The 12,512-nt window shown below is 37.2% G+C and overlaps 1 protein-coding gene across 11 annotated transcripts in view; it reads left to right on the top strand.

Moving 5' to 3' along the window:
• NFIB (nuclear factor I B) overlaps positions 1–12,512 on the top strand; it is a 222,306-nt gene that overhangs the window by 130,452 nt on the left and 79,342 nt on the right. For all 11 annotated transcript variants that reach the window (XM_081150860.1, XM_081150867.1, XM_081150866.1 and 8 more), the window contains exon 3: positions 1,343–1,396. In XM_081150860.1, coding sequence (XP_081006986.1) covers positions 1,343–1,396 — 54 coding nt within the window. The remainder of the gene's footprint in view (positions 1–1,342; positions 1,397–12,512) is intronic.

Below are 12,512 nucleotides of genomic sequence, written 5' to 3'. Positions count from 1 at the left end.
TAAAAATCTGATCTAGCAGGCATGAGGCAAAGGGCAGAAATAAATAACCAAGATTTATACAGAAAGAAACTAACAGGATGTCCTTGCATTGAATAGTTGAAGCAGCAATCGCAGTGTGTTAATCTAAGTGGGAGAGCAGAATAACCCTGCCGAAAAAACCAGCAGACGATTTTCCTGCTTAAATAACACTGGAGCCCTGCCTTGGCTTAGGGACAGTGGCAGGGTTTCAGGGAAGAGACAGATGTGTCTGTACCCACCTATCAGATTTCGTTGAAATTTACTCTCAAGTTCAAAATTGCCTTTTCTAGGCAAGCAGTGGAGGCCGCTGAGTCTGAGCTGCCCGTTTCTCTGGCATTTACTGAAAGCCTAGTGCGTTCACAGCCACCAACAACGTACTGAGGAACACGCAAAAGGAGCACAGGCTCTGTCCGCACTGAGGAGCACGCCGCCTAGCTGGGAGACAGAACTTAAGTACTAGAACCAGTCAGAGAATTTACAAAGAGATGTGCCAGTAGGTGCATAATAATCTGGGGCAAATGACACAGATAAATGCAGAGGGGACATGGAGGAAAGAGGGGACATGGAGCAAGTTAGGGCTTATGTTGCCTAACAGGAGTGTTGCCTTCAAGGTCCTTTCTGTAGCATGGGTGAGGGATAACGTGGGGAAATTCAGGTCCACGACACTGTAGCTTGTCCTCCGTATTTGCAGTCTCTCCGTCTATCACAGATGGAAATTAAATTGATCCAACAATTTGCTCTCCACAAAGCCGTGTTGGTTTCTACCTAGTAATTTGTGCTTTTCTTGGTGTTTGCGAATCGATTGCTATTAAGGGGTGCAGACAAATCTGGGCCTGGATCCAGTAGGTTGGGGGATTTATTGGAGCGGATATGTGTGTACACACATGAAATCCTGGAAAAATGGACTCTCGTTTCTGTGTATTTTAATCACTGAATAAAAACATGTTCAGGTTTTTTAAAGCATGTTTAATTACACTCAGATTGCGTTTTTAGGGGGTTTATCTGGTGTATTTCGTATTGCTGCTGACAGGCCCAACCTTCAAGCCACCTTTATTGCCAGACCTTTTGTTTCAAAAATGCCTTGCTCTACCCCAAGAATCTTATAAAGAGCAATACTCCCCCCCCCTTAACATAGAAAAATGTATAGACATTCATCTAGTTTGATAAATAAAACGTTGCTGCCGAAAGGCTTGGGAAAGTATACTTTATTTAAACACTCAACTTCATTGTTCTGCCTTAAAAAACATTCTTATAGTCCTTCTGAGGATTGTGAAATTCTTTGAAAACAAATTAAAAATAAAACATTTCTGTGATTTCTTTACAGATTCTGGACAATCAGGAAGTCCAAGCCACAATGATCCTGCCAAGAATCCTCCAGGTAAATATGTGTTCCAGGACGTTTGCAATCTGACATTGTAGGAGAACAAAGGTACCACTGTATAGATAAACACCCCGTAATTGGTCAGCTGCCTACTTTGTTCTGGAGGCAGGTATGATCAGGACAAGATGTGATTCTGCTTAGGCCCTTCACCGTGGCACATGCTTCTATACGGGCGTCATCAGTATTTACGTAATCACCAACGTTTTCATTTTTGTTGGTGTTTCTTTGAAAATGAATGTGCATGTATTTTAGTTGTGTATCTTTCAGGTGCTAAAAGTCATTGCTGTTTTTGAAAAGCCAAAATACACTTTTAATCTTTTTTTTTAAAAACACAAGAAAAAGTAAAAAATTTCCATACTCTTAGTATAGGGGATTGTGGTGGTGGTTGGTTATGTTGTCAGTGATGGATTTTTGCGAACGAGTTTTTATACCATAAGGTTCTGATTGGATTCCTGGAATCAGGAAATAATGAGTCGAACTTTTCCGTTAGTATAACGTATGCCAAGTATCCTCTTTATTTTCAGAAGTTGTTCCAGATCTGAAAATGGGCTTTTAGAAGTTGGCTGTCTTCATGGTTTTGTTCCTAATTCTGAACATACAGAATTTTGATATTGATTTAGGAGGAGTGTCTTTTCACATGAGATAAGTCTAGTGCAAAGAAGAATTTCTAATATTTCAGTATCGTAAAAATTTTAATTATATCTGTAACTTTGTAAAGGAGTGCTCTAAGAATAAAACTAAAAAAAACCACCCCAAACCCCAAAACAAACCAAAGACCGAAACAAACAAAAAAACCCAAAGTAACCACTCATGCCCTCTACCTCCCCAAGTAATTGCATCTGTATTTTTCATGGAAAATAAACAAAAAAAATTATAAAAAATAATAATACACGTTTCCTCAGGTAGTTCGTTTTAGGTTCTTAAATGTTTGATCTTCCTTGTTATAATGCTTTGCTAATGCGAGATTGAAATACTTGAAGAACTCCAGAACTGCAAAAAAATATGTCAGACCAGTCTTGTTTTAAATTATGTTAGAAAGCTACAGCAAGTAAATAGTCAAATAAAAATGCAAAGTCAAAACAGAATTATTTTTCTGAGTCTTGACCGTATTTTTATCTTAGAAGAATTATTTTTTTGCAACTACTTATTAACTTACTCTGTATTGTACAAAATCATATTGTTTGACAAAAGTAGTATATGCTTCAAAGATAAAAAGTTCTAATTAAATGTATATTTACAAATGTAGATTTAAGTTCATTTTTCATTACTTTCATCAAGTTTTTTAAAATGTTATTTCAAATTGATAAAACATTTTTTAAAAACTGAACAATTTTAAATGTAAAATTCAGTTGTATTATTTTATTTTTGCATGTCTGGATAATTTGAATCAAAAAGAAAAACTACCTAGAATATAATAAATTTTGTCAGAATTTTCTGAAGTTGAGAAAATTTCTTTAGGTTGTAATGTTTTAAAAATTTCCTCTTTTTAGTCGACTAATATTTTCTCTGTGTAGCATGACAGCCAAAAGTGGATTGTATCCAAACATTTTTTAAAAGCTCCCTCGCTCATTTTACAAAGAATGGAAGAAGAAAAAGAACCCTTTAATAGAAAAAGAGTTGATAAGTATTTTAAGTCAGACTAAATAAAGGATATGTTCTTTGCATTAGAATGACAGCTTGATTTGAAATTAATAAAGCTGTTATTGTTTGAAATGCATTTCTGAACATGTACAGAAAGAATTATGCTCACTTAAAAATGAATGTTCTTTACTTGAGCTGAACGAATCTTTGGATTGTAATGTCAGAACTCGATTTTTCAATATATGTCAAGAAGCTGGGTCACGTTTTTCTCTTGCTGCATTTAGTGTAGCATCCCTTAATTTATCTCTTTGCATATAGTATGTCGCACAGAAACAATCAAACCTATTTTTTTCCTTTTAAATTTTCCTTGGAAATTGCGCCTTTTTGAGAACTATGTCCTAAAACTGGGTTGTTGAATATTGTATATACATAAATTATACATTGATTACCAGTTTTTCAGAGTTAGAATATAGTAAAACATATATAATACCAGAATTAAATGTAATATAATTAGAATTTTCTTTGATGATTCAGAAGCATTCCATCATTTTAACATGCTTTGTGTATATCATTGTATTATGGAATGAACTGTAGAGATTATTAGAGAATTCTTCTGATGAAATTAAAAATTTGTTCTGTAATACCTTGAAATATAAATCAAGCTATTAGGAACATAGACTAGTTTCTAATTTGAAATGTGAAAAATCAGAGCTTACTAAGGTTTTTGTATTACAGTCAGTTGAGATAAATTATACTTATTATTAAAAGCTCTTTTCATAAGTGCAAGCATGTTTGGTATTTTAGAGTGTAATTCATCTTTGGGAGGTCCTTTTCATCTCTATATTCTGGCCTTGGCTGAAATGTGAAATCTCCAAAGTTGAGTTTCAATGTCTGGAGAAGGCACAATCCATTTATGGGAGAATTCAAAATCTGCTACCATAAGCAATGAAGCAAACAAATCACTTTGCTGCTTGTATTGTTATAATAAAGAGGAGTTAAACTTTTGGAAAAGATCACCTTGATGGTCAACACTTTCTTATCGCTGATAGTTTTCCATTAAGAGGTGTGCAACCCATGACAATCGCTACCATCTACTCCTGTGTTTATTTCCTAACAGATTGGGAAGAGATGGCAAAAATTCAAGCCCTTTTAGAGATAAAGGCTCTTTGACATCCATTCCTCACTGTTGACATGAGGGTGGAATCCCATCTGGTCATCCTATCAGTATAAATGCCTGTGTCTCCCCCTAAGCTGAAACCCCCCTCTGGTATGGCTTTTCTCCAGCATCAGACGGACTGTCTGACGTGGAGACCACATTCCTGCTGATTCCTCTGAACTTCTGAACTTCTGCAGGGTGACCTTGAAGCTCTCCAAACTGCAGTATGGATGCCTTTAGTTTTTAACTTGTCTTTCTTGATTGGAGTTAGTCTTCAGTGAATGAACTAAGCACAGGTGGACAAAAGCAACACATTTTTGGGAGGAGGGACATTTGCTATAGTTGATATTTTTAAAAGTACTTACGTAGATTTTGTTATTTTAAAATGCGTTTAAGTAGTCTTTATGATATTTTCTTATACTATTTGTGATTTAATATTTTGTTTTGCTGCTTTGTTATGTGATGGGAATGGGCCTCGTAATCTTTTCAGAGCTAAGATGCTCTAAAATTTTGATGGTGTTCAAGGACATGACACTGTTCTTTTGGTCAAAAAGCACAAGGCCACTTCATTTTTTATGATGCACATTTCCCTTGTTTATGATAGACTCAGAAGTTGTATGTCTACTTATTTCTGAATATCAAATTAATCCCTTGTAAGCCACAAAACTGTAAGAGTCCTCTCTCAGCATTAGGAAACAATTGTTGTGGACCAAACAAGGGTAAACCATTAACTATGGACTTAGATTTAGATATAACTTTATTTCTAATAAGTAATTGGGAAATGTGTGATTGGACTATATTCTTTTTTAAAATTTGTATAAAAATATAGTTTATTGATTTCAGAGAGAGAGGAAGGGAGAGGGAGAGAGAGATAGAAACATCAATGATGAGAGTCATTGATTGGCTGCGTCCTGCACACCCTCTACTGGGGATCGAGCCCACAACCTAAGCATGTGCCCTGACAGGGAATCGAACCTCGATCTCCTGGATCCTAGGTCAATGCTCAACCGCTGAGCCACGCTGGCTGGGCTGGACTATAATACTTTAAAATTAGCTTTGACTTGCTCTATTATTTTACATCTCTACCTTCCTTGGGCTATGACCTTCTAGACTTCCCAGTCTCAATCCTTTGCTTATGCTGGGGTGCTTAATATCCAAGGAGAACAAGGCCATCTAGAAGTTGATGGCCTTAGATTTTGCCTCTAAGTCAGTTTGAGCTGAAACCTTATTTTGGAGTCCAGGAAGGCTGTACTTGTGTGATGTGCTATCATATGGCAGCAAATATAACAAAGAAACACTGACTCCTACGGTAGTTTTTGCAAATTGTATCATTTAAGCTTACCAGGCAGTCCAAGTATCATTAACAGTAACTTTCTTACTTGGAATGACAGGGACTTACTTTACTTTCTTTCTTTCTTTCTTTTTTCTCTCTTTTTCAAGTTTGATAGTGTGCTTGTGCTGTTTTGTGTGTTGACTTTTGCATGTAGTCTGGCAAAACCTCCAGGAACCATTAGGATCATGTATTAGGTGCACACCAAATAAGCCACCTTATGTCCTCTGGAACAAAGATGGAACCAGATATAAATAAGTGAATAACTTAAACAAGGAGTATCTCTTAACTATAGCCGTATGCTCTCCTTGTACTTAAGAAATCTTTAAGTTATAAAAATTCTGAGGTTGATCTCTCCCCAACCCTGTTTTATAGATACTGAGAATGAAACCAACAGAGGGTTGTCATGAAAACTAATGAAAACAACCAAGTAATTATTAAGGAAATGAGTTCTGCATCTGCAACTTTAGTTGTCATCTGTTGGGATCACTAGGGCCCATATTTGCTTAAATCTTCACTTTTTTTCCAAAACTTAGAATTTGGGACAAACTTAATACTACTTTCTACTGGTTACAAAAATACTACAACTTTTTTTCTTATTTGTATATGAAGGCAGATGTATTTGCACGGGCCCTGAAGGATTTCATAGAGCATTTTGGTTTGTTTTTGTTTTTATTGATTTTAGAGAGAAGGAGGACGGGAGAGAGAGATGTGGATGGACAGACAGACATTGATCTGTTGTTCTACTTACTTACGCATTCATTGGTTGATTCTAACCCACAACCTTGGCGTATTGAGATGACGCTCTAACCAACTGAGCTACCTGGCCAGAGGTCATAGAGCATGTTTTATCTTAGGAGATGGTGTTCAGAGTCAAAGAAAAGAGAAAATTTACTTTATTTTAAAAAACCATAGCCTGTTTACTCCTCCATTAATAAGTTTTTACCCACTGCTTCTCATATCCTCATTTATTGCATCTACCAGAATCAAGATATTTTTCACAGGGGAAAATTCACTATTTCATGATACTTAGAAGTAATTTTAAACTTTGGCACTAAACAATATGCAACAGAGTATACACAGGCTTTCTATTCAGAGCAGTATCAATGGAAGACACTAAAAGGATTGGTTAATGGTGGGAAGACCTGAAGTTGTAGGTAAAGCTTTTAAGTAATTTGAGAATGAGGTCTGTGCAAGTCAGTACTAAAATCGAAGGATTGTTTTTCTTAACAGATTTTGTTTCAGGAACATTTTTCCTCTTTATCCACTGAGTTGTTGTTTTTTTTGGTTTTTTTTTAAATCACATTCAGTGAAGTTCTTCAGTGTTCCAATTTACGATAGAATTCAGAGTAAAGGTGGAGAGGATGAGGGAAGTGTTTTCTTCACCAGTTACTCTTAAAAAGCTAGAGGGGTACATAGCCCTCAGCTGCTTATCCTTCCAGGCTACATTATGGGTACTCGTGTACAGCCCACCCCTCAAAGGTTAATCTGCGTAGCAGCTGGCATCATGCCCAGCCTCTGTAGTGGTTCCAGTCTAATTACTTACAATATTCAGTTTTAGGGAAAAAAGATAATTTAGTAATATCCTATAAGGTTATGAAAGAAGATTTTTGCATACCTGCCTCCAAAGGAAATAATAGTAACTGAGTATCCATTGGTTGCTAAGTTCAGAATTAAATCTGGCACTCTAGGAGACAGGGCGGGATCAACTTCTGCTGAGTGAGCTCAAAATAAAGAGTAAGACAGTCATTTGCTCCTGGGGAGTTGGGAATATACACCATTCCACACCAAGCACAGTAGACTGTCTAGAAAGAGCTGTCAATAGTTGGATTTTTCACCTAATATATTTAATGAGCATCTATTGTGTGTATGGCATTAATCTAGGTGCTGCAGAAGATAAAAACATGAATTACACATGAGCCTTGTCCTCCCCAAACTTTTCTGTTCCTAAATATATACAATGTGTTACACACACTCTCTCTCTCTCTCTCTCTCTCTCTCTCTCTCTCTCTCTCTCTCTCTCACACACACACACACACACACACACACACACACGGTGTGGCAAAAGTAGGTTTACAGTTGTTCATATGGAAAATAATACAATAATTAATAAATAATAATACAAGAATAAACTGTGTTTCACATACAACTACAAATCTACCATTGCCCCATCCTGTGTGTGTGCCTAAATATTATTTAGTGCTGCAACTCAAGTTTCATGGGAGTTCAAAGCTGTGAAAAATGATTTCCAGCCACTGTAGGAAGCATGGTGGAATGGAAAGTATATGAACTTTGAAATTAGATTTCCCCCTGAATCAAGGCTCCATGTTTTATAATGATCATGAGGGCCATGAAGTGCATGAGCAAATCAGACAAGTTCCTTAGAATTTAGAATGGTCGGTTGTATCCAGGCCAGTTGTCAGCATCAGATGGGAGAGCATACCTGGCGAGTAGCGCTGGCTTGATAAAAGTGAGGACTTTTTATACTACTTTCTCATCCAGCTGAGTTGACCAAGAAGACTTCCTGCAGGAAGTATCATTTGATGTGGAACCAAACAGAAATATTAGATTTTTACCCTGAACTCCTCTAAAGACATAAAATGGCATAGACAATGTTACAAATCAAGATAAAAGGCATTAGATTCGGTTGGAGATTATATAAAAGAGGCAAAAGAAACAGATGTTCTCAAGTTTCATGGTGAAAGAGAATTATAATTTTTAGATCGTCAATTTGTTCTAAGCATTTTGACATCTAAGGAAATGTAGAATGAAATTTTGTTACAGTTTTTAATAGTGATATGAGAAATAGCACAGATGTATCATTACCAATTGCTTTTCTCCTGGCAAGGCTTTATCTCTTAGTCCTTTGTATTTACATTGTTTAAATATTTTTTCCACTTGCCTTTCCGTGGTGGTACTATTCTGAAGCTACCAACTTTTCTGTCTCCATTGAAAATTTTCTGTCCCTTAACTCTTCCTGACCCTCTCCATTTATCTTCCTTACTCTTTTTCTTCATCCTAGCAACTTATTTTACTTTTTAAAATGTATCTTTGTCTCTCATTCAGACAACTCCCTTTATTCAAGTTTCCCATCTTTCTTTTTTTCATGACATGACATGAAAGACTCTAAAATTTTTTCTTGACTTCTGCAACTGGGCTTCTGTCACTGAAAGTATTCTCACTAAATTCATGACCTTTTGCCACTGGAGTCTGTTGGTTTCTTTCCATTCTATTCCTGCTTCCATATTCTTGAGCATTAATTTGATTTAGTTTACCATGCTTATAACTTTTTCCTTACTTAGAAAAGTATTTTATTGTGGTAAGAACACTTAACATGAGATGTATCCTGTTAAAAAATTTTAAAGCATATAGTACATGATTGTTGACTGCAGTTACACTGTTGTACAGCAGATCTCTAGAGCTTATGCATCTTGTACAGCTGAAACTTTATGCCTGTTGATTAGTAACACCCCATCTCCCCCTCCGCCAAGCTTCTGGCAACCAAAATTCCACTCCTTGATTCTACGATATTGACTATTTTATTATTATTATTATTTTTAATATTGACTATTTTAGATACCTCATTTAAATGGAATCATGCAGTATTTGTCTTTCTATGACTGGTTTATTTCACCTAGCATAATATCCTTAAGGTTCATCCATGTTGTTGCATATTACAAAAATTTTCTTATTTGGGATGGGGAGGTGGGTAATGGCAAAATAGTATTCTACTGTATGTATATACCACCACCTTTTCTTCATCTGTCAGTGGACATTTAATTTGTTTCCACATCTTGGCTATTGTGAATAGTGCTGCAGTGAACATGGGAATGTAGAAATCTCTTCGAGATCCTGATTTCAGTTCTTTTGGATAAATACCTAGAAGTGGGCTTGCTGGATCACATGGTAGTTCTATTTTCAATGTTTTTGAGGAACTCCCATACTGTTTTCCATAGCAGCAGCACCATTTTGCATTCCCACAAACAGAGCGCTAGGATTCCAGTTTCTGCACATGTTTCACAACATTTGTCTTTTGTTTTTTATCATAGTCATACTGACAGGATTTTGATTTGCATTTCCCTAATAGCTAGTGAAGTTGAGCATCTTTTCATAGATCTATTGGTCATTTCTGTGTTTTCTTGGGAGAAGTGTCTGTTCAGGTCCTCTGCCCATTTTTTTAATTGAATTGTTTGGTGTCGAGTTCTTTATGTATTTTGGATATACAGATATTTGTTTGTAAATATAATCTCCCAGTTGGTTGATTGCTTTTTTGTTGTCAGTTTCTTTTGCTGTACAGAGGCATTTTAGTTTGATATAGTCCAGTTCACTTATTTTGGTCTTCATTTCCCTTACCTTTGGGGTGAAATTCATAAAATGTTCTCTGTGACCAAGATCTGTAAATTTAGGCCCCAAATAACCGAAGCAATCCTGAGAAAAAAAAATGAAGCTGGAGTTTCACATAACCTGATTTCAAATTATACTACAGGGCTACAATAACCAAAACAGCATGGTATTGGCAGAAAAACAGCCACACAGATCAAGGGAACAGAATTGAGAGCCCAGAAATAAAACTATATGTATATGGGCAAATATATATATATGTATTTTAAACTACTAGAACCAGACTTGCTCGTTTTTTTAAAAAATATATCTTTATTGATTTCAGAAAGGAAGGAAAAGGGAGAGAGAGATAGAAACATAAATGAGAGAGCCATCGATTGGCTGCCTCCTGCACACCCCCTGCTGGGGATTGAGCCTGCAACCCGGGTATGTGCCTTGACCGAGAATCAAACCTTGATCTCCTGGATCGTAGGTCAATGCTCAACAGCTATGCCACGCCAGCCAGGCCAAGAGCAAATAATTTTTGACAAAGGAGCAAAAAAACACAATGGAGAAAAGAAAGCCTCTTCAATAAAAGGTGCTGGGAAAATTGGAAAACCACATGCAAAAGAATAAAACTAGATTACAGTTTGTCCCTATGTGCAAAAATTAATTCAAAATGGATCAAAGACCTAAATATAAGATCTGAAACAATAAATTACAATCACTTTTTGTTATTCCTAGATATGTTTGGAACAGATCTCTCTTCTAGTGTTCCAGACCAATGTGTTCAACGACTTTTTGGGCACATTTCCCTATATGTCCCATGGTAACTCACATCATAACTCATTCAATTCATTTTCTTTTCTATCGGATTTGAGTGTTTCTCTGTGTAAGGTATCTTGGGGCTACCAGAATCTACCCAGACACGTCGGTTAGAGCAGCTCATGAGTTCCTTCTAACTTTCTCATCTTCTGTGAATTCATTCGTCGTCTCCTTTAAAGGTTTCTTGAATCCACTCCCACCTCTTAGTTCCCTTTACCCTTATTTCTTGCCCGAAATTGTGCAAAGACCTTAGGATTGCCTCTATTCTTTCCTCACTCTTTCTTCCTCAGATGCTATAAATAAGTACACTTCATAAAACACGAACCTGACTTTCTTAAAAGCTCTTGATGCTCACTCCTTATATACTCATGCTCTATGGCATGGCTTGAAATGCTGTTCAGATACCAAGTATACCAAGTTCCCTTCCGTTTCCTTTCTTCCCAGTGATATGCTGTCTCCTTTGCCAGGGCTGCCAAGTCTACCCTGCAAGCTTTGTTCATCCTTTCTGTCCAAACTATTCCATTCATCTTATCAGATTACCCTAGGTAGGGTTGGGCAACTCTGTGTCTTTTATGATTGGTGTTTTGTATCGTAAACCTTTGTTTACACATCTCTCCTCCTAAGTAGACAGTTAAATTTTTTAAAATGATTAATTTACTACTATAATCCAATATCTTTTTTTTTTCCTTGACACACTCTTAGAAACATTACTCAAGAAAACAGGATGTCAGTACTTAGACATTGTTAGGCCAACTTCTCCACTTTACTTATGAAAACAGGGCAAAGAGGTTAAGTGATTTGCCCAAGGTCTCAATTAGTTATTGACAACTGTAGGTTAAAACTCATTTTTTGCATGGGTCAAAACCTTAAGTCAGTAGTAATCCCAGTACAGTATTATTACCTTTTGCCTGGCACTCCACCCCCCTGATAAATAATACAGCTCATTGTGGTGCATTGCTTTGTGATAAAATGTGAAAAGTGTGGACTAAGTGTTTGTGAATTTGCATTGCCATGAAAGAGAAAGAAATGAGAAATCTTTTTGTTGAGGTTTTTAGCAGAACCGAGTCTGGGTCTCCTGACACTCACAGAGGGTGCCACATTGAGTCCCTGGGGGCAGTTGTGACAGCTGTAGCTTGTGGGACAAGGGGCAGTGAGTAGAGGGTGAGGAGATGATGGATGTGAATCCTTAGTGACCCTTGCCTCAGTGGAGATGAGCTTGGGGAGGGATGTCAGCTGGGAGGTTTCTAGGCTGTGGGTCAGGGCACTGATGAAGGCGAGGGCTTCCTCTACACCACGTTATTGGACTTGTTAGACCTTAGTAACCCCATCTCGTTCTCTACCCCAACTTTCCTCCAGGTCATGTGCCTTGCATTTATATAGGTCAGGGGCCCACTGGTTACAGTCACAAGTGTAACTTAGACACAGTAGATACACTCCTTTCACAAAGCTGTGAGACAAAGGACTAGCTCTTGGGCCATAGTTAGTTATTTGAGCTTTCATTTTTCCTACCTTTCTAACTGTACTGCAGGATCTTGTGGCATCTGAAATGATGTCATTAAGGTAACACAGAGTTCAGGTGAAATTTTAATACATTGATGTAGGCACTTAATTTATACTGCACCTAGTTCCAGAAAACTTTCAAGAGGCCTTGCACTTCTATAGGCTGCAATTTGTTACATCTTAAAAGTCGCTCCTCTAACGCAGTTTTCTTTCTTTGCGGAATGTCCACATTGCTCACAGGGAAGGCTCGAGGCCCCCTGTGCCAAGAGGTCTCAGCCTTAACCACCTCGGGTTACACCGCGACTGTGTCCACTGCTCCACAGAGTTTCTGTCCTTGCTCTTTCGCTCAGGCATCTTGGGTTCTTTTTACAGTGACCGCCTGCATCTGAAGTTTCCTCTCA

The sequence above is a fragment of the Miniopterus schreibersii genome (genome assembly GCF_964146895.1).
Source record: "Miniopterus schreibersii genome assembly, chromosome: 11".
NCBI lineage: Eukaryota > Metazoa > Chordata > Mammalia > Chiroptera > Miniopteridae > Miniopterus > Miniopterus schreibersii.
This window is presented reverse-complemented; position numbering and strand designations above follow the sequence as displayed.